The 25,305-nt window shown below is 35.8% G+C and overlaps 1 protein-coding gene across 6 annotated transcripts in view; it reads left to right on the top strand.

Moving 5' to 3' along the window:
* Nucleotides 1–25,305, top strand: part of BBS7 (Bardet-Biedl syndrome 7) — a 44,161-nt gene that overhangs the window by 4,697 nt on the left and 14,159 nt on the right. For 3 of the 6 annotated variants that reach the window (XM_007172405.3, XM_007172404.2, XM_028164023.2), the window contains exons 3-13: nucleotides 14–76; nucleotides 1,461–1,636; nucleotides 9,355–9,541; nucleotides 11,744–11,816; nucleotides 12,254–12,370; nucleotides 14,498–14,628; nucleotides 18,968–19,052; nucleotides 19,794–19,896; nucleotides 21,529–21,721; nucleotides 22,195–22,269; nucleotides 25,047–25,112. In XM_007172405.3, coding sequence (XP_007172467.2) covers nucleotides 14–76; nucleotides 1,461–1,636; nucleotides 9,355–9,541; nucleotides 11,744–11,816; nucleotides 12,254–12,370; nucleotides 14,498–14,628; nucleotides 18,968–19,052; nucleotides 19,794–19,896; nucleotides 21,529–21,721; nucleotides 22,195–22,269; nucleotides 25,047–25,112 — 1,269 coding nt within the window. Of the gene's footprint in view, nucleotides 1–13; nucleotides 77–1,460; nucleotides 1,637–5,345; nucleotides 5,433–9,354; nucleotides 9,542–11,743; nucleotides 11,817–12,253; nucleotides 12,371–14,497; nucleotides 14,629–18,967; nucleotides 19,053–19,793; nucleotides 19,897–21,528; nucleotides 21,722–22,194; nucleotides 22,270–25,046; nucleotides 25,113–25,305 lie in introns of those variants that run through there. The other 3 variants (XM_007172406.2, XM_057546271.1, XM_057546272.1) reach the window with 3 other exon arrangements.

The raw sequence follows: 25,305 nt of genomic DNA, 5'->3' as shown, positions 1-25,305 counted from the left end.
CAATCTGTTACAGGTGGTTGTTGGAGATCATGATGGAGTAGTTATGTGCTTTGGCATGAAGAAGGGAGAAGCAGTGGTATGTGTACCTTTTGAATACTCCTACATTAAAATTTTTTCTAAAGCATAATGAAAAATAGGTTGAGGGAAGTAGTCATATGAAGTATGAGGCTACAGGCAGCATGAGAGTCATTTGCTAGCTGTTCGTAAAACATCTTTGACAGCCTAGGGTGATATACTAGTTTTTTATGCTGTGTAACAAGTTACCTCAAATTTAGGGGCTTAAAACGAAACACATTTATTATCTCATGGGACAGGAGTCCAAGCTCGAGGCCTCATGTGCCTGCAACACAGGTACAGCCAGGCTCTGTTTCTTTCTGGAGCTCAGGGTCCTGTTCCAAGCCCATGTAGTTGTTGAAAGAATCCAGTTCTTTACTGTTGTTGGACTGAGGTCCCCACTTTATTGCTGTCCATAAGCCAGGGCCTGCTTTCAGCGTCCTGAGGCCCCCCACAGTTCCTTGCCATGCGCTCTTCTCACAGGCTCTCTCACAACATGGTGAACTGCTTCTTCAGGCCAACAGGGAAATCTGTCCAGTCTGCTAAGATGGAGTCTTATGTAACAGTGTAACATGGACGTGACCATCGCATCACCTTTGCCACTTAATATAGCCTAACCAAGGAAGTGAGTTTTACATCATCATGTTCCCAGATCATAGTTTACAAGTGATGAGTCTGAGATGTGAACTCTTATATTCATTTAACATTATATGAAATTTGCAAAAAGATGAAGAGGGTAAAAACTATCAGAAACTCAGTGTTTCCATTGTTCATATATCCTTCCAGATATTTTATTCTCTGTGTATAAGTCATTGACGGTGAAGGGAAGAAACTGATGCCAATAATAAAATAGAAGATAATGAGGAATAAACTAAGGATGCAAATATTTCCAATTAAATAGAGAGATATGAAGTTATATGCTCAGGTTTTCAGTAAATTCTACAGTCCTTTATTTATACTACTAAAATTTATAAAATTGTAAGGGAACCAGGAGAGATTAGTTTTAAAAAGATGATTAAGGTATAAAACATGTCTACTGGAACCAGCTGAGGAATCTTGGTAAAATGCAGATTCTCATTCAGTAGCTCTGGGGTTGGGCCTGAGAGTCTGCACTTCTAATAAGGTAAGTGACGCTAATGCTGCTGCTTAGCGAACCCTGCTTTGAGTTGCAAGAGTTTAGATTTTAATGATGTCATTGAAATGCAACGTGTGTGGGAATAAACGTTGCAAAGTTTGAAGATATTTAGCAAAAAACCCAGAAGACCACTGGATACATTTGTATCTAAAGGTGTTCCTATTTAGAACTATAATATTTTGTAAGTTTAAAATCACAGCATTTTTTATGGTAAAAGAAAATACTTGGAATAAATTTGTGTACTTAATTTTTTCCTCAATGATTTTTGCAGACAGTCTTCAAGACTTTACCTGGGCAGAAGATTGCAAGGTTGGAACTAGGAGGGATTCTTAACACGCCCCAGGAGAAAATTTTTATTGCTGCAGGATCTGAAATCAGAGGCTTCACAAAGAGAGGAAAGCAGTTTCTCTCTTTTGAAACAAACCTCACTGAAAGCATTAAAGCTATGTATGTTTATTCTCTTTTTTATTTTTACATATCCATTTACAATATTTTGGATAGGTGACAAACATCAGATTAAGTATCACATCTTAGTAGGTTATCTGGGAAATAATTAAAGATACTTTATTAGTCGGAAATTAAATTTGACCTGGAGTCAGTACAGAATCAATTGGGTGTTGAAATCTTATCTTTTTAAGACATTTATAGTATTTATAGCTTCATTTTTGACTAGTTAGTTCAGTTATGATTCATCATCAAAGTATAAAAGAAGTGAAAGAAAATCTCCAGATATTTAGGTTCCTGTTGCTTTGCTGTCTCTGGTAGTTCTGATTTTGAGGTAGCATCATTTTGTTAAAAGGCTGGCCATCAAAGTTAATGACTACCAAAAAGGTATAATTTCAGGTGAGTTAGGTAAGACTCTAAGAGAAAAATAGCTTCCTTAATGGCTTCCTGTTATGTGAAATTTTGCAATTAAAATTTTAGTTTTTGAATCATGGAGAACTGGAAGAGGCTTTAAAGTTTATCTAATCCACTGTTCTTCAAACCTGCTACTTAGGAGAATCCCTTGGAAGCTTTAAACAATAGATTCCTTGTCCTACCTCATACCTGCAGAATCAGAATTATTAGGAGTAGGTTAAAAGAACAGTTTCTCATTTGAATCCTATGCAGCCATGTTATATAAGCAGCCAGACCTTGGTTTGGAAACTACTGATCCAGAGTTCTATTAACGTATAGCTGTCCTATGTAATTCTGTATAATGCGCAGCACGTGTCCTGATGTCTGGGCTGTAAAACTTCGGTTTGGTGAGATTAGATAAGAATTAAACAATGGCAAATGGAAGTAATTTCAGTGGCTTAATAAGAATATCATTCTTTTGAAATGCTTTTCTAGATAGACATGGCCAGTGATAATTGTGAAATACTAACACAAAAGTAGCTAATTATTAGCATACCTCCACATTCAGAAAGGTATATGGGTTGAGGTATGAGGAAGCTAAGGAGTTTCCCAGCCAATAGTCTCTTTAGCTAGTTTCTTAAATGTTTTTACTGGAGTGGCAGAGGTAGGATGGAACGGTTCTTTACTCAGTTTTTGAAAATTTATTATCTGAATCTCCACATTGATAAGGTTGCGTGGGAAAACAAGATTATAACTTGACAATATTCAGTAAGAAAACTGACCACTTATAAAATTGATTACCACTCATTAATCCTTCCCTGCTTATAATGCAGATGGATTTGAAAATGAAATTTCAAATCTTATAAGAGATTTAGAATTTCACTAAGTTGATAAAAATTATATTAAGAGAACTTTTCATTTATTTATTTATTTATTTATTTTAAACAGCAGGTTCTTATTAGTTATCTATTTTATACATATTAGTGTATATACGTCAAACCCAATTCATCCCACCACCACCAGCCCCCCACTACTTTTCCCCCTTGGTATCCATACGTTTGTTCCCTACATCTGTGTCTCTATTTCTGCCCTGCAAACCGGTTCATCTGTACCATTTTTCTAGGTTCCACATATATGCGTTAATATATGATATTTGTTTTTCTCTTTCTGACTTACTACACTCTGTATGACAGTCTCTAGATCCATCCACCTCTCTACAAATGACCCAATTTCGTTCCTTTTTATGGCTGAGTAATATTCCGTTGTATATATGTACCACATCTTCTTTATCCATTCATCTGCTGATGGGCATTTAGGTTGCTTCCATGACCTGGCTATTGTAAATAGTGCTGCAATGAACATTGGGGAGCATGTGTCTCTTTGAATTATGGTTTTCTCTGGGTATATGCCCAGTAGTGGGATTGCTGGGTCATATGGTAATTCTATTTTTAGTTTTTTAAGGAACCTCCATACTGTTCTCCATAGTGGCTGTATCAATTTACATTCCCACCAACAGTGCAAGAGGGTTCCCTTTTCTCCACACCCTCTCCAGCATTTGTTTTTTGTAGATTTTCTGATGATGCCCATTCTAACTGGTGTGAGGTGATAGCTCATTGTAGTTTTGATTTGCATTTCTCTAATAATTAGTGATGTTGAGCAGCTTTTCATGTGCTTCTTGGCCATCTGTATGTCTTCTTTGGAGAAATGTCTACTTAGGTCTTCTGCCCATTTTTGGATTGGGTTGTTTGTTTTTTTAATGTTGAGCTGCATGAGCTGTTTATATATTTTGGAGATTAATCCTTTGTCCATTGATTCATGTGCAAATATTTTCTCCCATTCTGAGGGTTGTCATTTTGTCTTGTTTGTAGTTTCCTTTGCTTTGCAAAAGCTTTTAAGTTTCATTAGGTCCCATTTGTTTATTTTTGTTTTTATTTCCATTACTCTAGGAGGTGGATCAAAAAAGATCTTGCTGTGATTTATGTCAAAGAGTGTTCTTCTTATGTTTTCCTCTAAGAGTTTTTTTGTTTTTTTTTTAATTTAGGAGAATCTCTGCTTTCCGAGGCCTTTATTATTTATTTATTTTTTGGGGTGTGTTGGGTCTTTGTTTCTGTGCGAGGGCTTTCTCTAGTTGTGGCGAGTGGGGGCCACTCTTCATCGCGGTGCGCGGGCCTCTCACTGTCACGGCCTCTCTTGTTGCGGAGCACAGGCTCCAGACGCGCAAGCTCAGTAGTTGTGGCTCACGGGCCTAGTTGCTCCGCGGCATGTGGGATCTTCCCAGACCAGGGCTCGAACCCGTGTCCCCTGCATTGGCAGGCAGATTCTCAACCACTGTGCCACCAGGGAAGCCCTCCTCTGAGAGTTTTATAGCATCCGGTCTTACATTTAGGTCTCTAATCCATTTTGAGTTTATTTTTGTGTATGGCATTAGGGAGTGTTCTAATTTCATTCTTTTACATGTAGCTGTCCAGTTTTCCCAGCACCACTTATTGAAGAGACTGTCTTTTCTACATTGTATATCCTTGCCTCCTTTGTCATAGATTAGTTGACCATAGGTGTGTGGGTTTATCTCTGGACTTTCTATCCTGTTCCGTTGACCTATATTTCTGTTTTTGTGCCAGTACCACATTGTCTTGATTACTGTAGCTTTGTAGTATAGTCTGAAGTCAGGGAGTCTGATTCCTCCAGGTCCGTTTTTTTCCCTCAAAACTGCTTTGGCTATTCGGGGTCTTTTGTGTCTCCATACACATTTTAAAATTTTTTGTTCTATTTCTGTAAAAAATGCCACTGGTAATTTGATAGGGATTACATTGAATCTGTAGTTTGCCCTGGGTAGTATAGTCATTTTCACAATATTGATTCTTCCAATCCATGAACATGGTGTATCTCTCCATCTGTTGGTATCATCTTTAATTTCTTTCATCAGTGTCTTATACTTCTCTGCATACAGGTCTTTTACCTCCTTAGGTAGCTTTATTCCTAGGTATTTTATTCTTTTTGTTGCAATGGTGAATGGGATTGTTTCCTTAACTTCTCTTTCTGATCTTTTGTTGTTAGTGTGTAGGAATGCAAGAGATTTCTGTGCATCAATTTTGTATCCTGCAACTTTACCAAATTCATTGATTAGCTCTGGTAGTTTTCTGGTGGCATCTTTAGGATTCTCTATGTATAGTATCATGTCATCTGCAAACAGTGACAGTTTTACTTCTTCTTTTCCAATTTGTATTCCTTTTTTTTCTTTTTCTTCTCTGATTGCCATGACTGGGACTGCCAAAACTGTGTTGGATAATAGTGGCAAGAGTGGCCATCCTTGTCTTGTTCCTGATCTTAGAGGAAATGCTTTCAGTTTTTCACCATTGAGAATGATGTTTGCTGTGGGTTTGTCATTTATGGCGTTTATTATGTTGAGGTAAGTTCCCTCTATGCCCACTTTCTGGAGAGTTTTTGTCATAAATGGATGTTGAATTTTGTCAAAAGCTTTTTCTGCATCTATTGAGATGATCATATGGTTTTTTTTTTTTTTGATCATATGGTTTTTCTCCTTCAATTTGTTAATATGGTGTATCACATTGATTGATTTGCATATATTGAAGAATCCTTGCATCCCTGGGATAAATTCCACTTGATCATGGTGTATGATCCTTTTAATGTGATGTTGGATTCTGTTTACTAGTAATTTGTTGAGGATTTTTGCACTATATTCATCAGTAATATTGGTCTGTAATTTTCTTTTTTTATAGTATCTTTGGTTTTGGTATCAGGGTGATGGTGGCCTCATAGAATGAATTTGGGAGTGTTCCTTCCTCTGCCATTTTTTGGAAGAGTTTGAGAAGGATGGGTGTTAGCTCTTCTCTAAATGTTTGATAGAATTCACCTGTGAAGCCATCTGGTCCTGGACTTTTGTTTGTTGGAAGATTTTTAATCACAGTTTCAATTTCATTACTTGTGATTGTTCTGTTCATATTTTCTATTTCTTCCTGGTTCAGTCTTGGAAGGTTATACCTTTCTAAGAATTTGTCCATTTCTTCCAAGTTGTCCATTTTATTGGCATAGAGTTGTTTGTAGTAGTCTCTTATGATGCTTTGTATTTCTGTGGTGTCCATTGTAACTTCTCCTTTTTCATTTCTAATTTTATTGATTTGAGTCCTCTCCCTCTTCTTCTTGAGGAGTCTGGCTAAAGGTTTATCAATTTTGTTTATCTTCTCAAAGAACCAGCTTTTAATTTTATTGATCTTTGCTATTGTTTTCTTTGTTTCTATCTCATTTATTTCTGCTCTGGTCTTTAAGATTTCTTTCCTTCCACTAACTTTGGGTTTTGTTTGTTCTTCTTTCTCTAGCTCCTTTAGGTGTAAAGTTAGATTGTTTATTTGAGGTTTTTCTTGTTTCTTGAGGTAGGCTTCTATAGCTATAAACTTCCCTCTTAGAACTGCTTTTGCTGCATCCCATAGGTTTTGGGTCGTCGTGTTTTCATCGTCATTTGTCTCTAGGTATTTTTTGATTTCCTCTTTGATTTCTTCAGTGATCTCTTGGTTATTAAGTAGTGTATTGTTTAGCCTCCATGTGTTTGTGTTTTTTACATTTTTTTTCCTGTAAGTGACTTCTAATCTCATAGCGTTGTGGTTGGAAAAGATGCTTGATATGATTTCAATTTTCTTAAATTTACTGAGGCTTGATTTGTGACCCAAGATGTGATCTATCCTGGAGAATGTTCCGTGTGCACTTGAGGAGAACGTGTAATCTGCTGTTTTTGGATGGAATGTCCTATAAAAATCAGTTAAATCTATCTGGTCTATTGTGTCAGTTAAAGCTTGTGTTTCCTTATTAATTTTCTGTGTGGATGATCTGTCTATTGGTGTAAGTGAGGTGTTAAAGTCCCCCACTATTATTGTGTTACTGTTGATTTTCTCTCTTACAGCTGTTAGCAGTTGCCTTATCTACTGAGGTGCTCCTATGTTGGGTGCACATATATTTATAATTGTTATATCTTCCTGGATTAATCCCTTCATCATTATGTAGTGTCCTTCCTTGTCTCTTGTAACATTCTTTATTTTAAAGTCTATTTTATCTCATATGAGTATTGCTACTCCAACTTTCCTTTGATTTCCATTTGCATGGAATGTCTTTTTCCATCCCCTCACTTTGTCTGTATGTGTTCCTAGGTCTGAAGTGGGTCTCTTATAGGCAGTATATATGGGTCTTGTTTTTGTATCCATTCAGCGAGCCTGTGTCTTTTGGTTGGAGCATTTAATCCACTCACGTTTAAGGTAATTATCGATATGTATGTTCCTATTACCATTTTCTTAAGTGTCATGGGTTTGTTTTTGTAGGTCCTTTTCTTCTCTTGTGTTTCCCACGTAGAGAAGTTCTTTTAGCATTTGTTGTAGAGCTGGTTTGGTGGTGCTGAATTCTCTTAGCTTTTGCTTGTCTGTAAAGCTTTTGATTTCTCCATCGAACCTGAATGAGATCCTTGCTGGGCAGAGTAATCTTGGTTGTAGGTTCTTCCCTTTCATCACTTTAAATATATCTTGCCACTCCGTTCTGGCCTGTAGAGCTTCTGCTGAGATATCAGCTGTTAACCTTATGGGAGTTCCCTTGTATGTTATTTGTCATTTTTTCCTTGTTGCTTTCAATAATTTTTCTTTTTCTTTAGTTTTTGCCAATTTGATTACTGTGTGTCTCAACGTATTTCTCCTTGGGTTTATCCTGCCTGGGACTCTCTGTGCTTCCTGGACTTGGGTGGCTATTTCCTTTCCCATGTTAGGGAAGTTTTCGACTATAATCTCTTCAAATATTTTCTCGGGTCCTTTCTCTCTCTCTTCTCCTTCTGGGACCCCTATAATGTGGATGTTGTTACGTTTAATGTTGTCCCAGAGGTCTCTTAGGCTGTCTTCATTTCTTTTCATTCTTTTTTCTTTATTCTGTTCTGCAGCAGTGAATTCCACCATTCTGTCTTCCAGGTCACTTATCCGTTCTTCTGCCTCAGTTATTCTTCTATTGATTCCTTCTAGTGTAGTTTTCATTTCAGTTATTGTATTGTTCATCTCTATTTGTTTGTTCTTTAATCCTTCTAGGTCTTTGTTAAACATTTCTTTCATCTTCTCGATCTTTGCCTCCATTCTTTTTCCGAGGTCCTAGATCATCTTCACTATCATTATTCTGAATTCTTTTTCTGGAAGGTTGCCTATCTCCACTCCATTTAGTTGTTTTTCTGGGGTTTTTCTTGTTCCTTCATCTGGTACATAGCTCTCTGCCTTTTCATCTTGTTTATGTTTCTATGAATGAGGTTTTCCTTCCACAGGCTGTGGAATTGTAGTTCTTCTTGCTTTTGCTGTCTGCCCTCTATTAAGAGAACTTCTGAAATCGTATGCAGAGCCACAAAGTGAAGCCATTTGAAGAATAATTGGAGAAGAGAAAATCAATGAGGATCATTATAGGATATGGAATAATTTTAGTATCAAAAATTTTTTTATATAGACCTTAGAGGAGATGTGGAAAAATAGGTGAAACCATCAAATAAATACCCTCTTTATGATCACGTGGTGATAGCTATCTAGAAGTGAAGATATTATACTAGTATATAGTTTTTGTCAAAAATGTTAGCTCCCCAGTGAAAACTTGATTCATTCTAAGAATTATAACATAGTTGTGATTCTTTATCTAAATTTTGTTAAATATAATTTGAAATGAACTTATTATTTCTTTTCTCAAGTTAAAATTCTAATGAAGTCATTTTTTCCACTGTTTGTTATTTAGTTTCAAGTAGATTCAGTTCAAATAGCCTTATTCTATTCAGTGTGGTAGTAAGAAAGCTCACTGTAGAGTTAAAAACTGAGTTGCAGTCCAGTCTGCTGTCTACTAGTTCCATGCCTTTATGCAAGTTACTTAACATTTTATTACTCTCCTTAAGGGATGATAATGGTCCGTAGTTTATAGAGTTACAAGGATTGAACTAATACATGTAAGTCACTTAGGACAGTGCTTGGCACATAGTACACATTCAAAAAAGTTACTTTTTGATATATTAATTGTCTTCAGATATAGACAATTAATATTACCATTATCTTGTCTTTGTTTTCAGTTTTTCTGAGCTCAATTTTTGAGAAGCCTGAGGCCTGTAGAACCTCATTTTCAGCTTTCAAAATCATTGCTTTACCAAAAGGCTAGAAATTAAGTGGGAGAAATGAAAACAAAAAGTGTCCTCTGAGTCTGTGATAAAATGATAGTAAACTGTATATAATAAACTTTTATTTTCATCTCTGAAAATAATTCAGGAGCTTCCTATGCTTATTTTTTTAAATGTTGATATCTTAAATTACTTTTTATATTCTCAGGCACATATCTGGCTCAGACCTTTTTCTCAGTGCAAGTTACATCTATAACCATTATTGTGACTGCAAAGACCAACATTATTACCTTTCTGGAGACAAAATCAATGACGTCATCTGCCTTCCAGTGGAAAGAGTACTTCGTGATGTACCAGTGTTGGCCTGCCAGGACAGAGTACTCAGAGTTTTACAGGTTGCTGTTATTTGCATTTTTATAGTTTTTCATACTTCAGGTAAAAAATTATTGCTGAACAGTGTATACTTGAGATAAATTACTTTAGTGACTACTACCACTTTAAGTATCTTAAAATTATATCTTGAAGAACTTTTTTAATATTTTAATTGACAAACTAATTTTTATTTTTTTTACTTGAGGCAAATGTGTAGAAATCTTTGACAAGTTTTTAGAGAGGCATATATGGAAGAAAGGACACTTTTCTCCCCACACATAATATCTGAGTTAGTACAGTAAGAATCTAATGCCTTTGCTACAGGGAACCCTTCCTAGCTTTTCCTTTTTTTTTTTTTATTTCCTCCATCACCCTCCCCTCTCCCAGAAAGTCAAATTAAAGGAGGAAATTGTGTTGGGGAGAGGGTGTTAGGCTTTAACAGGAGAGAGTTGAGATCAGGGTTGTATCATTTGAATTTACCCAGCATTTATGACAGTATGTTGAACAGAATAAGCACTCAGTAAATGTTTGAAAAAGCATCTACTATCTTTATATTTCTATTAAAAACCATGATTGGCTAAAACAACTACTTAAGGCCATTGTTATTAGTAGTACTAATTACAACTGTCTTTTTGAAAGTGACTTTTTTTTTTGGCCGCGCCACACGGCTTGCGGGATCTTAGTTCCCAGACCAGGGATTGAACCCAGACCCTTGGCAGTGAAAGCGCTGAGTCCTAACCACTGGACCAGCAGGGAATTCCAAAAGTGACTTTCAATAAAAAAGACGTACCCTCTCTCTCTTTCTCTCTCTCTGTCTCTGTCTCTCTCTCTCTGTCTCTCTGTCTCTCTCACACACACATACACACACACACACCCCAGGACCCATAAAACAAAGTTTAGATGTAAATAACATATAACAAGTGGATTAATTGGATCAAAATTTAGGATGATAGTGCAATTGAACAAAAAGTCTAGCTGTTTGTTCTGTGCCACCAAAGGCTATCTCACTCTTTGGAATTTCATAGTTAGATGGCCTGTCTTGGCACCAGCCCTTTTATAGAAGATGAAATCCAGTGGTTCTATGAAGTTCTTTTTTTTTTTTCTCTATGGGGAATTAAAGTAATGTTCAAGGTTCACTCTAGGGGCGTGAATGATTAATTTCTCCCCCAGCCTATGCTCCCAAATATGAGTTGTTTGAATAAGGCTTTTAACGAGTTGGCTCACACCCATTTAGAAATTGATCTGGCTGAATTCTAGGATTCTGCTTTGTTTAACAAGAGATCCATATGCTAATTGTAAAAAAAAAAAAATCACTAAGGTTTTGTGGAAAGTAAAAAGTTGAAGTCTTTCCTTTGCCCTGCACACTTTTCCCCTACTCCCCCTCTGCCTTTGTAGGCAATCCGTTACCCCAAAGGTAGCCTTTTTAGAGTTTTGTGTGTATTCTTTTGTGTTTATATAGTTACATATAGATATCTGTGAATTTTTACTGTTTTTTTAAATAAAATGTAAAGCATATGGCTCTTATATATTCTATATATATATTTAAAATTTTTAAACAATAATGGTATACCAGATTTACTGTAATTTTGCCAATGTTTTTTCATTGAGTGATTTATCATATTTTTTCTATGTGAATTTAATACTTCTACCTCATTCTTTAACAGCTTCACAAATACTATTCACAAATACTATGCATTATAAGTGACAAAATTGAAAAAAAGACAAATAAAAGGATTTAACTGTTTTCTTATCTAAATAGCAGGTCATTCTGCCTCTTACTCGAGTGGGTTTCGGAAATATCCAAAGACAAGGCCAGAATTTTCCTTAGGAAGTAACTTTGAGTCTGTTTGAATGTGCTCTAAGTTAAAGCCCTTGAGTTAGACAGGACAGAAGAAACAACTTGTTCCTGGAAAGTTTTGATAGGGAAATTTACCAGTGTCAAGTTTTCAGGCAAACAAAGTACCTAAAGTGAAAAGTATTCAAAGTGGAGAATATTTGAAATAATTATTTCCTCACTCTTTATATTTTATATGTGTATATTTTTATTATAAAATGAGTCAACATGTGCAGAATTGCTAACAAATAGAAGTTAATATTCACAATCTAGTATTTTTCAGTAGTTTTATTCCAGGGTTCTTTATATGAATATTGATATTATCTATGAATACCTCTATTACTTTAAATTTGTCTTTTGTTTTAGTTTTAAAATACTTGTTCTCCTTCAGGGATCTGATGTGATGTATGAAATTGAAGTTCCTGGCCCACCTACTGTTTTAGCCCTACATAATGGAAATGGCGGTAATCAGAGCTTTATTTTTGACAATCAAATAAGGGAGTGAGTTACGTTATTTAAGTTTAGATATTTCAGGTTTTTTAATCATTTAACTATATATTAAGTGAAAAATGGGAAATTGTAGGAAGAACATGAACTGGAATAGAGACAGTTGTCTTCTAACTTGCCAGTAGCTAACAGTAATGTGTTATTGAACTTTAATTTTTTAGTTTCCTCATCTTAAAATTAGTTGACGAGGAAAGGTCTTATCTCTTACAGTTATAAATTCTGTGAATGTATAACCATCCTTCTAAATTAAGTAAATTAATTAAAATCTGTCTTTTTTATAATATTTTATATGAGATTTTTACATGAAAGACAATACATATGAAAATATTTCAATTTTAAAGAAATAGTGTGAGTTGTGGGGTAAATATAATATGTTGACTTTAAATATAACTAGGTGACTCTGGAGAAGACCTTTTGTATGGAACGTCAGATGGAAAACTTGGGCTTATTCAGATCACTACATCCAAACCAATACACAAGTGGGAAATTCGAAATGAGAAAAAGAGGGGAGGTATTTTTTTTTAATTAATTAATTTATTTATTTATTTATGGCTGCATTGGGTCTTCATTGCTGCACGTGGGCTTTCTCTAGTTGTGGCGAGCAGGGGCTATTCTTTGTTGCGGTGCGCGGGCTTCTCATTGTGGTGCCTTCTCTTGTTGCGGAGCGCGGTCTCTAGGTGCGCGGGCTTCAGTAGTTGTGGCACGTGGGTCAGTAATAGTGGCTCATGGGCTCTAGAGTGCAGGCTCAGTAGTTGTGGCACATGGGCTTAGTTGCTCCGTGGCATGTGGCATCTTCCCGGACCAGGGCTCAAACCCGTATCCCCTGCATTGGCAGGCAGATTCTTAACCACTGCACCACCAGGGAAGTCGGGGGGTATGTTTTTGATATAATTCAGATTCTGAATTTCAGTGATTATTAAATAAAATATACTGGGAATTTCCTGGTGATTCAGTGGTTAGGACTCTGTGCTTTCACTTCCAAGGGCGTGGGTTCGATAGATAGATAAATAGGTCAACCTACATTATATAGTTCATTCTGTTTTATTTATTCATAATGTATAGCAGACTTAGCAATTTACAGAGCTGCCTCAGGTTTATTTACTGTTTGTTTATTTAGCAGGTCTATCATACTTTTGCCATAAGTTTTAAAGTAAGATATGCTAATAGTAAATTGGGATGGATAGGCTTTTATGGACTAATGTCTATCTATGACATTAATCTATGCTCAAATCCATTTTTCGTTTTTTTTTTTTAAAGGATGAAAGGTATTTATTTATTTATTTATTTATGGCTGTGTTGGGTCTTCATTTCTGTGGGAGGGCTTTCTCTAGTTGTGGCAAGCGGGGGCCACTCTTCATCGTGGTGCGCGGGCCCCTCACCATCGCGGCCTCTCTCGTTGCGAAGCACAGGCTCCAGATGCGCAGGCTCAGTAGTTGTGGCTCACGGGCCCAGCCGCTCCGCGGCATGTAGGATCTTCCCAGACCAGGGCTTGAACCCGTGACCCCTGCATTGGCAGGCAGATCCCCAACCACTGCGCCACCAGGGAAGCCCCATTTTTCGTTTTTTGCTGTAGGGAATTAATTGGAATTTGGGAGTACTTGGTGTGAGGCAAAGAAGTGCAGTCGGGTCAGGGAATATTCCTTTTTTCTAAGGAATTTATACCTTTCTAAGGGGAATTTATATCTGACTTGGTAGGTTTGGATGGCTATTTATAAGTACAGCATGAGATCTGATTGACAAGAAAATGTGTTAACAATGTAAAAGATTTAAGGGAAAAGAATGTCCAGGAAGAGGAAAAAATAAAGGCAGAGGACTTGAGGCAGAGGTAAACTCGATTCATTTGAGGAGAAGAAGGAAGACCAATGTGGCTAAATATATTCATATGGCATGAGATGAAGTCACAGAGGTAGGGTAAGGCCAAATCACGTAGGTCCTCATGAGCCTTGGTAAAGGGGTTTGAATTTTAATCTAACTGTAGTGGGAAGTCATTGGAAAATTGTAAGTGGGGGTATGATGTGGTCTAATTTACCAAACTAAAACAAAAACACTCCGTGGAGAGTGGGTTTGCAGGGAAGCAGGTCAAAATTAGAGGCATGGAGTTCAATTGGGAAGTTATTGTTATAGTTCTTCTGTTTTGTTTTGTTTTTTAAATTTTTATTTATTTATTTATTTGTTTTTTTATATTTGCCTGTGATGGGTCTTTGTTGCTGCATGCAGGCTTTCTCTAGTTGTGGCGAGCGGAGGCTACTCTTTGTTGCGGTGCGTGGGCTTCTCATTGTTGTGGCTTCTCTTGTGGAGCACGGGCTCTAGGTGCACGGGCTTCAGTAGTTGTAGCATGTGGGCTCCGTAGTTGTGGCACACGGGCTCTAGAGCGTAGGCTCAGTAGTCGTGGCGCCTGGGCTTAGTTGCTTCGCAGCACGTGGGATCTTCCTGGCCCAGGACTCAAACCCGTGTCCCCTGCATCAGCAGGCGGATTCTTAACCACTGCGCCACCAGGGAAGCCCTATAGTTGTTTTAATTTACCCTGGTTTTTTTTTTCGTACTCTGATTTGATATATATATTTTTTTCATTCATACTTGGTATATTTTTTACTGTAATATCAATTTTATTGATAACTTATCACTTACCTTTTTAAAGGTATTTTGTGTATTGACAGCTTTGACATTGTGGGTGATGGGGTTAAAGATTTACTTGTTGGAAGAGATGATGGAATGGTGGAAGTGTATAGTTTTGATAATGCAAATGAGCCTGTTCTACGATTTGATCAGGTAAGTTCACTTTTATAAAGACTATATATGCTTATTATTCATCAAACAATTATAGAGATGACTGACAGTTTGTGTTTTATTAAAGGAAATATATTAAAATCTTGTGTTTGGCTTAAAATATCTCTGCTTTGATATTATCAAAATCTTCTCTAGACTACTCTTATGTTTGAATAAATGACTATTGCCCTCAAGCTGAACAATAAATTACTTTTTTACTTGATTTCTAAATACTGTATATCCAAATTATTAAATGTATTACCTTAGTTTCTATAATGCATAATAGATTACAGGAGTAACATTTATATGTTTAGGTAGCATAAATGAGATTGTGTTGTTTTAAAGTAATAAGGTTTTAGGAATAAACTTCGTATTGTTAAGACAATATCAAAAATATCCTTAAGCAGAGAGGGAAAAGTAGCAATTTCACTTCTCGCCACCCAAGATCCACAGTATGAGAAGAAATACTAGATAAGAGTAATTTTTAGTTCACAAATTTTAAGTGTAATTAAGCTTGTTTATCCCAAGGTGCAGAGTCACATGGAGAAGCATTCTGGCATAAACTGAATCTTGCATTTTCATAAAGTGGTGTTCTCCTGTCCAGGATTTCCCCATCCTGCCTCATGCATGATGTATTGAGGCTGTTTAACAATAGCAGCAAAAATCCACAATTCAGTATGAACTTTTCTTTCTTTGTCTAATTTCTCTAATAGTGGTAAAAGTTCTCCCAGTACCTACTTTAATTGCATATCAGTAAATAACAGATATTTTGATACATAAAGTATATTATTATATAGATAATATGGGGATAAAAACATTATACAACTTATTTTCTGGATTTATTTTGTACTTGTTCACCTTTCTTTGGTGCAAAAAGTTACCTTGCTAATGATGCAAATAATAGTTTAGGCTTAAAAGTACATAATAATCCTGTGTTGGTGATCTCCCATTTTTTTCTCATCAACCCCTGAGAAACTTTCCCATATAGACCCCAAGTTTCCTCTTTGACTTCTATTCCGAACCCCAGTAATGACATAGCATGTCTCCCCTCTGCCACGTGTGGCACTAAGAATTCCTGTCTTCCCAATCTTTCTTCTGTTTGTTTGATGATAGAGGTACTGCTTCCATGTGTGTTAAGGCTGCGAATATGCTGCCTCATCTTGATTCATGACGTCACTCTCTTTATTGTTTTCCTAATCAGGAGAAGTCCTTTTATCTGACATAGTCTGGACTGATGGTTGGTTAATCAAAAAAGTTAAGGAGCAGATCATAAAAAGACAATATGTACATACCTTAAACATCACATTTTAATTTAAACTTATAAATATATATTTATTCACCAATATTTTGAGCAGTGACCAAGGTCTATTCTTGTGAGTTCCCCTAATTGGCATTCCATGTTGTTACTTACATAAAACATGTCTATACTATGTTGTCTAGGATCTCCTGTGTTATGGTTCTATGACTTTTTTTTAAGGTGTAAGTTGAATTAACTAAATCTACAACTCCAAGACTTTTATAAAAAGGTACTTGAAGTACATAAGATAAATGAATTTCATTAAAATGTTGTATTGGCAAAAAACATGTAGAAATTAACAGTTTTTTAATTTTTGTAACTTTTTCTGAGTACATTAGGTTAAATAAGGTACTTCTAAGTGAGTGAAAGAGTAAGTTATAATTAATAGTCACTCAATAAACCACTCAGAAAGTGAGAATGTGTGTGACTCTATTGACTCGGTAAAACATTCTTCTGTAGTCAGCTGGTTTCCAGTGTTTTGCTTTCAATAAATAGAAGGAGGACCTAATCAAGGTGTCAGATGATACATCATTAAACACTTTCAGTGGTAGATCAGATGATTTTAGGTATGTAACTTGGAAGATATTTAAACAATAGAGTGAACTTTTTTTTTTTTAATTCTGTTTCTACCCCATGAGTCCTCCTCCCATTTCTTCTTTATTTTTTTTTTAAACAGATTATTTTTAAAATTTATTTATTTATTTATTTATGGCTGTGTTGGGTCTTCGTTTCTGTGCGAGGGCTTTCTCTAGTTGTGGCAAGCGGGGGCCACTCTTCATCGCGGTGCGCGGGCCTCTCACTATCGCGGCCTCTCGTTGCGGAGCACAGGCTCCAGACGTGCAGGCTCAGTAATCGTGGCTCACGGGCCCAGTTGCTCCGTAGCATGTGGGATCCTCCCAGACCAGGGCTCGAACCCGTGTCCCCTGCATTGGCAGGCAGACTCTCAAACACTGCACCACCAGGGAAGCCCCTAGAGTGAACTTTCTACAACAAAATTTCTTTTAGTCTCATCAGTATCTTTATGGGACTAAGCTCGATTAGTGCTTCTATCTATGAAAATGAAAAAAAGGAATAGGACTGATGTTGAACTCAGTCTCATTCTATCAATATATAAATAATACTCATTTGTGATACATGAATAATTTAGAAGGAAAAAATGTCCCATTCGTCTCATGAGATACATTTCCTATAGAATTTTGTTTTAGTGGTTAGTTATTATTTAAAAATATAAAACATATATTTGTTGATCAATTGTGAAATACTAATAATTAGGACAATAGAAATTTCTAATGCTTAGAGCTTTTTAATCACAGAAGATAAAAAAATTCTGTTTCTTTTTTCTTGGTTGCAGAGAAGTATAAAAGAATTTCAAGCATATGAGTACATTACATTAAGATAAATATATGTGGGGGAAGTGGAGTGAAAATAGAAGTTCAGGGAACAATGTAAAATTTCCAACTGTGAAAGAAGGATTTGTTTTTTTCACTTTTAAGTCAATTGTGTATATAAATTTGTCTTGATATTTAGGTTCATTGGGTATGATTGGGATGTGATTATGTGACAGTTTTATTTTAAAATTAAAATCTCTAAAACTTCCAGACATTACATTCTTTGTAACTATTTAAAGTGGTGATGAAAATCTGAAAGTCAGTTTAAAAATGTACACAGGGATGGATGCAGTTTTGTTTGTTTGTTTTTTCAGAGTTAACTTTAGCGAGAACATGAACAAAAGAGTTTGAAGAATTCTAGTGTATATGAAATCCACTGGGACACTTGTTAAAAATGCACCTATTGGGGAATTCCCTGGTGGTCCAGTGGTTAGGACTCTGCACTTCCCTTGCAGGGGGCACGGGTTCCATCCCTAGTCGGGGAGCTAAGATTCCTGCAAGATGTGCAGTGCGGCCAAAAAAAAAAAAATGCACCTATGAACCTAACTTCATGCAAATGTATAATCAAACCTTTGTTACTTGAATCTCTCAGGTAATTAGCTCAGGAACAGCTAAGATAGCCTGATTTGCAGAATAGCTCAGAGGTTTGCCTCCTACAGGGAGGATGAAGAGAACTATCATTTTTAATGCTGGTGTCCATTCCCTCTACCTTCTCCTTTAGGACAATGGTTCTGGGCCTTGCCTGGTAATAATTACCTGGCAGAGCTACTGGTCAAACCCATTAATGGGTTGCTAACACATTTTTTTTTAAATGAAAGAGAATAGATTAGAATATATCAGAATATAACAAAAACCTTTTAAGTTATATCTGTTGTATATGTTCATGTGTGAATTATACCAGCTTGCAATATGAAACTTATTGCTTGCTTTCCACATAGCCTGAAAGCCACTGAACTAGAGTGCTTGTTAAAACTACAGATTCCTAGTTGACTCACGCAAGTGATTATTGTCAGACAAGTTTGGGAAGTATTGCTTAAAAGAGATATAAACCCTGAACCATGTGAAAAACTTGGTTTCTCTCCATAGTAGCAAATTGTCTAAAGGTTCCATGTAAGCTAACATCTTCTTTATTCTTCTAAAAAACTATTTGGAGAAAACACATGAGAGGTGGTCTGTGGAATTCAGATAATAAACTAAATATATTGAGAGTTTTGCTTGTGTAATTTTTTTTTTTTTTGGCCACGTGGCTTGTGGGATCCTAGTTTCCCAACAAGGGATGGAACCCGGGCCCCCTGCAGTGGAAGCATGGAGTCCTAACCACTGGACTTCCAGGGAATTCCCACTTACGTCATTTTTTTAAAAACACTTATTTCTTTATATAAATAAATGATTTTGCTCATTAGATGACTACTGTAGCTGAGTGGTACACACAAATATATGAATCACTTTCAATCTTCTTTCCCCAAATTAAAAAGCACTGGAATTTTCAGCCATTTGTGCAGGATTTTCACCTTTCCAATCTCAGTGTCTACACATAATAAGTATTCAATAAATATATGTTGAATGTTGGGAGACAGGAAAATAAGTTTTGTGGCTTATTATTTCACATATCTGTGATATTTTATTGATGACGTGCTTGATCTTAAATTTATTTTAGACATTGTCTGAGAGTGTCACATCTATCCAGGGTGGTTGTGTAGGGAAAGATGGCTATGATGAAATCGTGGTATCCACATATTCAGGTAAGGTAAATGGTAATAGCTAGTTGAAGAAAGAATCAATAATAAAAAATATAAACTTAATAAATTGCTTTTGATGATTACTTTTTAAAACGTTTATTAGTAAGTCACTCTTACCTACAGTATTAAAAGCTTTAATGGTTAAAAAATAAGAAAGGAAGGAGTAGGTGTATTGATTTATAAAACAGTTAATATTTGAATAATACTTTTTAAAAGTGCTTAGTATATCTCTAGCATCTTTGAAAATTAAATGCTATCCTTTGGTTTAAAAAGAATTATTTACTGAAATTTAGTTTGTTTTGTTACTGTGTACATTTCTTATAAAACTTGCTTTTGAGTAGGTCATTTTTGTATTCTCACAATAGTTATATGAGAGTTTAACTTCCCATGAAAATAATTTTTGAAAGACAACTTTTATTCATCAGCCAGTTTTTGCATTTACTAGAATGTGTTGACTTATTCCATACTTGAAAACTAAAACTTTAAATTAAGAAGTGAAAGATTTCCTTAATCGTAGTATTACAATATTTCAGGCAAAACAAAAATGGTATCCAAAGTAATTTCTTTATGGTTTGAATATCTTCTAGCTTGATTTCTTTTGCGTTTTGTTTTGTCTTGTTTTTTGAAAAGAAATAAGTCCAAGACTAAGTGAGGTTGATGTTGGTGGACACAGGGGCATGTATCTTGGGTTTCTTTTAACACTAGCAGCACTTACTGGTGCACGATTGTAATTCATCTCTGCAGGCTGGGTTACAGGTCTGACAACAGAGCCTATTCATAAGGAAAGTGGACCAGGAGAAGAACTAAAAATTAATCAGGAGATGCAGAATAAAATTTCTTCTTTACGGTAATTTTGGATTTTTGTTTGCTTCTTTTTTTTTCATTTCATAAAGTGTGTGATTGTTGTTTTTTTCTTATTTATAAATGCAGTATATTTTATTGGAAGGAATTATACATTTAATTAGTTTATCACCTTTTTAAATGAAAGTTTATCAGTTTGAGAAAATTAGCAGTAAGTGCTGATTAATATTTTGGAGTTAGAAATACACTTTTTATATGTTTTATTCTATGCTGATTTTTTTCTTAGATCAAGAATTGTATTTTTTCATTCATTTATTATAAACAGTTACAGTGGTTTTTTTGTTTGTTTTCATAGACATTAGAAAGAAACTAACACAGATGGCTCTATTCCTCATTAATTCTAATGTTTACTGCTCTTGTGGACCCTTCTGAGTCTGTAACTTTGGCTTATAAGTTTTCTTACTGGAAATGAGTAATGTTGACTCTCTTAGACACAGGGATTGCTTTCATGGCCTGTTCAGTTTGACAAGTCCTGTGAAAATGGCCTCAAGGAAAATTGCTGCATACAATGAAGAAGTGGGAGTCGTTGAAACTTTTAATGACTAGTCTCCTTACCCTAGCCCTTCAGCCCTCAGCCCTCAGGAGTGAGGGCTGATCCTTTTTTGGTGGTAGTTGATGGCTACAGAAGTTTTTGAGGCAACAAAATGCCACAAGTACTAGTTCACTAAAGCCACACCGCCAGTTCACCACAAACCAGTTCACCAAAGTCACCAGGAGAGAAAGCTCTAATGTTCATGCAGCAAGGACACCAAGGAGAGTTAATGAACTACTATCTCATGTCCTCAGTACAATACCTCATATTTATAACCAAGTCAACCCCCTCCTGATTCCACTGCAGTGTATGTTCACGAGAAGCTTATGTCTATTTTGTTCATTCAGCACCCGGATCATAGAGTCACTCAGTAAATATTTCTTGGGCGAATGAATCTTTTCCTTTGTTTAGTGCACAAATCCCTTCCAAGCGCCTTCCCAGACTTTTCCCCCTAAATTGGGGCTAGTAGCTAAACCTCATGTTGTTCTACCCTAGTTACTATTTACTTCATTTCCTTTCCCTTTAACTGGAGCAGCTCTAAGCAATGCCTGCACTGTTCAATCTCCAACACTTGGTAGAACTTCAGCTGTACCTCTGGCTCGTGATTATCCTTGTGGTCTCCAAAATATTCATACTCAGCAGCCTTCTTATTTTGTCTATCGCCCCTAATGTCTTACTGAAAGGTACATGTTTACTGATTTCACATGTTTTGTTTCTTCTTATTAAATCTAATATGTTCCTCTACCCCAGAACAATCAGTTTCTTTTCTGATTAGTGCTATATGTGACTGTAACCAGATTCATGTATTAGGATTGATTATTTGCAGCCTGCCTTGATTCTTACAAAGCCTTATTAATATTGCTGGTGTGGGGCTGAGTAGATGTTTTAATTTTTAGATCAGAGATAAATAATGTGGAACCATTTGGTCAGTCATAGAAGTAAAAATTTTGTTCCTATTAGTGTTATAGTTCTAACTCAACCAATAAAAATGCATTTTGCAGCAGTAAATGTCTCAGACTTTTGTAATTCTAAGGATCTCAAATGTTTATACTTATAGGTGACAAAGTTGTATGTATTTTCCTCTAGGAGTGAGTTGGAACATCTGCAATATAAGGTACTACAGGAAAGAGAAAAATATCAACAGTCTTCTCAATCAAGCAAAGCAAAATCAGCAGTACCTTCATTTAGTGTAAATGACAAGTTTACATTAAATAAAGATGATGCCAGCTACAGCCTTATCTTAGAGGTGCAGACAGCGATAGATAATGTCTTAATACAGGTAAGCAAAATGTCTAATTTCTTTGTTTCATGGCTGGATCTGTTTTGCAAACTAGTCATATGCACTAATTATTATTGAACACTTTTAAACAGTGATTTTAAATGTTTATCTTAATCTTCCATTAGCTAATCAGTTGGCTCATAGATTATTTAAATTATGTCTTTACTTTTTTTTTATCCCGTACATATTAAACAAAAGACCAATGGACTTAAGTTTCAGGAAGACCTAGAAAGGACATTAAAGATTTGTTCTCTGATTAGCCTTTAGGAGAATCTTAACAGAGATGTGACTTAGAAAACTCCAGTATTTTATATCCTTATTAGAATTTTTTAAGTTCCAACTACTAAACTAATACAGCCTGCTCACTCACCATCAGTTTCGAGGTAGATAATCTCAAAAGGTGAAAATATGTGCTGTGAGAATTCTTAGTTTTTCATCTGAACCTTTTTTTTTTTTTTTAATATTGACTGCAGAGTGATGTTCCAATAGATTTACTAGATGTGGATAAAAATTCTGCTGTTGTCAGCTTTAGCAGCTGTGATTCTGAGGTGAGTAAAAATATAAAGAATTCTTCAAATGCTTTCTTTCCATTATGCCATTTTGTATAAAGCCTATAAATGCTACTAGTGTTTGATGTTTCTTCTGTATTTCCTTTCATAACCCTTCCCTCAAAATCTGCTTCTACTCTCTTTCCCTATCCTCAGAAAATCCAGAAGCTGGAGTGTTGTGTTAAATTCCTTCCTCTCTCTGATCTGTTAAATCCAGTTACAGTAGTTCCCCCTTTATCTGCTGGAGATACATTCCAAGACCCCCAGTGGATGCCTGAAATCACGAATAGTACGGAACCCCTGTATGATACGATGTTTCTTTCAGCATCACTATTTTTGCACTTTGGAGCTGCTATTAAGTAAAACATGGGTTATTTGAACACAAGCACTGCAATACCATGAAGGTTGGTCTATGTAATAACTGAGATGGTTCCTAAGTGACTAACGGGCGGGTAGCATATACAGCACGAATATGCTGGACAAAGGGATGATTCATGTCCCAGACAGGATGGAGTGGGATGTCGCAAGTTCTCATCACACTACTCAGAACGGTGTGCAATTTAAAACTTATGAATTGCTTACTTCTGGAATTTTCTATTTAATATTTTCAGACCACAGTTGACTGTGGGTAACTGAAACCCTGAAAAGCGAAACCACAGATAAGGGGGGTGCTGCTGTAGTCACTAATTTCTGTCATTTCCACCTCATTGCTCTTCTACATCTACTCTGCTTCATTTGCACTTCTGTTAACCTTCCTGGCCCTCATAATGCTTTTGCTTGAACTCCTCGTCTGCCAGTTTCTGTGCCTCCAGTATTGCCTCTCACCTCCAGGCTATGCTGTGCACTGCCACCAGAGAGGCCTTCCTAAAAGACAAACATCACCGTGTCATTCCTTTTCTCAAAGCCTTTTAAAGATTCCTTATTTCCTGAGCTGCATGTAAGTCAAGATTCCTCACTGTAGCATAAAAAACTTTGCAAAATTCAGCTCTTGATTACATCTCCAACTTAATCTCTCACCAGCTGCTACCTTCCCTCCCATGCACATGATTTCTGCCAAACTGAAGTTCTTAAAATTTCTTGAAAATGCTATACAGTTTCACACATTCCTACATTTAAACATGATCTGTTCCATCTGCCTGCCTTTCCTCACTTTTTCTTGTTGACTCTTGCTTAGCCTTCATTCAACAGACATTTATTGAACACTTACTATGTGCCAAGTACCCGGGATGAGACCATATCAGAGCTTTTGGATGCGCTTACTGTATCACTTCTTTCTGCGTGTTACTGGCTGACTAGCAGTCTCAGAGCTTAGGTATGGCTCCTGAAGAGAAGTTAGGGTTCAGAGAAGGTCTGGAGCAGCTGCATTGGAGAAGGCAAGCCAGAGCAGGAAATGGTGACTGGAGTTGGCATTAAAAAGGGAAGGATGACAAGAGTAGATAAAGAACAAAGTTGATAGTTATATTAGGGAATAATTTTCAAAATAATTTCAGAGTAAAGCTTTTTTTTTGATAAGAGATTTTATAGCAGTTGTATTATGTTATCATATGTGCTTTGTCATCCCTGTTTGAGAACAAAACATAAAAGATTAAGATCTACATTTTTATGATCATTTAAAAAACAAGTTAGTATGAACTTCAGATCTTTAATTCCTAAGTTACAGTGAAAGATTAACCTGTTTATATCACTGCAGGATTCTTTGAAATGAGTATTTCATACTAATTTAAAACCTATTTTCTAGAATGATGGCTTAAAAAACAAATCTTATGGAGATTTCAAGTATATACAGAAGGACAAAGAATACTATAATAACCTCCATGTTCTCACCACTGACTTTAACATACGGCCAGTCTTGTTTTATGCTCTTTACCCTCCCCCTCCCCATCCCAAACCAAATTCCAGACATTTTATCCCCTTTAATTAATCTATATAATTTTATCCATAAATACTTAAATATACAACATTTGTTTTTAATTACACAGAGGTATATTTATTTTTAAGTTGACTGATCCTCTGTGTTTGCTGAGTTTAAATTATTTGAAATTAAAACATTTGAATTTTCTTTTTAACATTAGCATTCTTTTTATTTCTTCAGGTATTTATTAAAAATAGGGAAATAGCAGTGCCTGAAAATTGCATATCAAATAGTTCATGTTGCTTTTTCTGATTTTGCAATTCATGCACGCAGATATACTTTTCTGTTTTTAGTAGTTTATTATTCAATTTTAAGAAGTTATAATACTTGAAGTAACCTCTCCAATTTTGTTCAGCAAACGTGTTGAATGCCTACAGTCTACTTGACACTATGCTATTTGCTGGGAATACATAGATGAGATATTTCTCAGTTGTCTATAAGTATGTGTGAAAATCAAATACATTCAACACTGAACATTGATGTTTTTACCTTTATAATACAAACATTCGGAGTTTGTACTGCTGGTTAAATTTTTGGGAGAACAATTAATATTTTAAAGTGTTATTGGAGAGATTTAATATGGAAAGAGCATTGAGCTTTAGAGTCTTAAAGATATGAATTTGAATACCAGTGTTATAACTTACTAGCATTTAGGAAATTTACCTAACCCTTCAGGCCTCAATTTCTTCATCTGTTAAAACTTAACCGCGTAGGGTTGTTTGTAGGAATAAGCGTAAGGCTCATAGCATGGTGCCACCCAAATGATAGGTGCTCAGTAAAAATAAATATTGTTATTACTGTTGGTGCCGTTGTTATCGTTAAAAACGTAGATTCATCCTTTTCCTCAACTTTGAATTCTTCCTAGTCAAATGACAACTTTCTTCTCGCCACTTATCGGTGCCAGGCAAATACCACAAGGCTGGAACTCAAGGTAAAACTGTTTGAGATTACCTTTACTTGAAAGTTTGAACTTTCTTTTTTCCTTGGTAAATCTTGCAACATATGATATCATTTCTTTGCATTAAATTTCTCCCTGAAATGAGCATTTTGGAATAATGTCTTTTGAATGACCTATTAGGTTTTAGTTCAGCCCAAACCACTCTCTTTTCTGTTAGCACTCAACC

The sequence above is a fragment of the Balaenoptera acutorostrata genome, chromosome 5, assembly GCF_949987535.1.
Source record: "Balaenoptera acutorostrata chromosome 5, mBalAcu1.1, whole genome shotgun sequence".
NCBI lineage: Eukaryota > Metazoa > Chordata > Mammalia > Artiodactyla > Balaenopteridae > Balaenoptera > Balaenoptera acutorostrata.
This window is presented reverse-complemented; position numbering and strand designations above follow the sequence as displayed.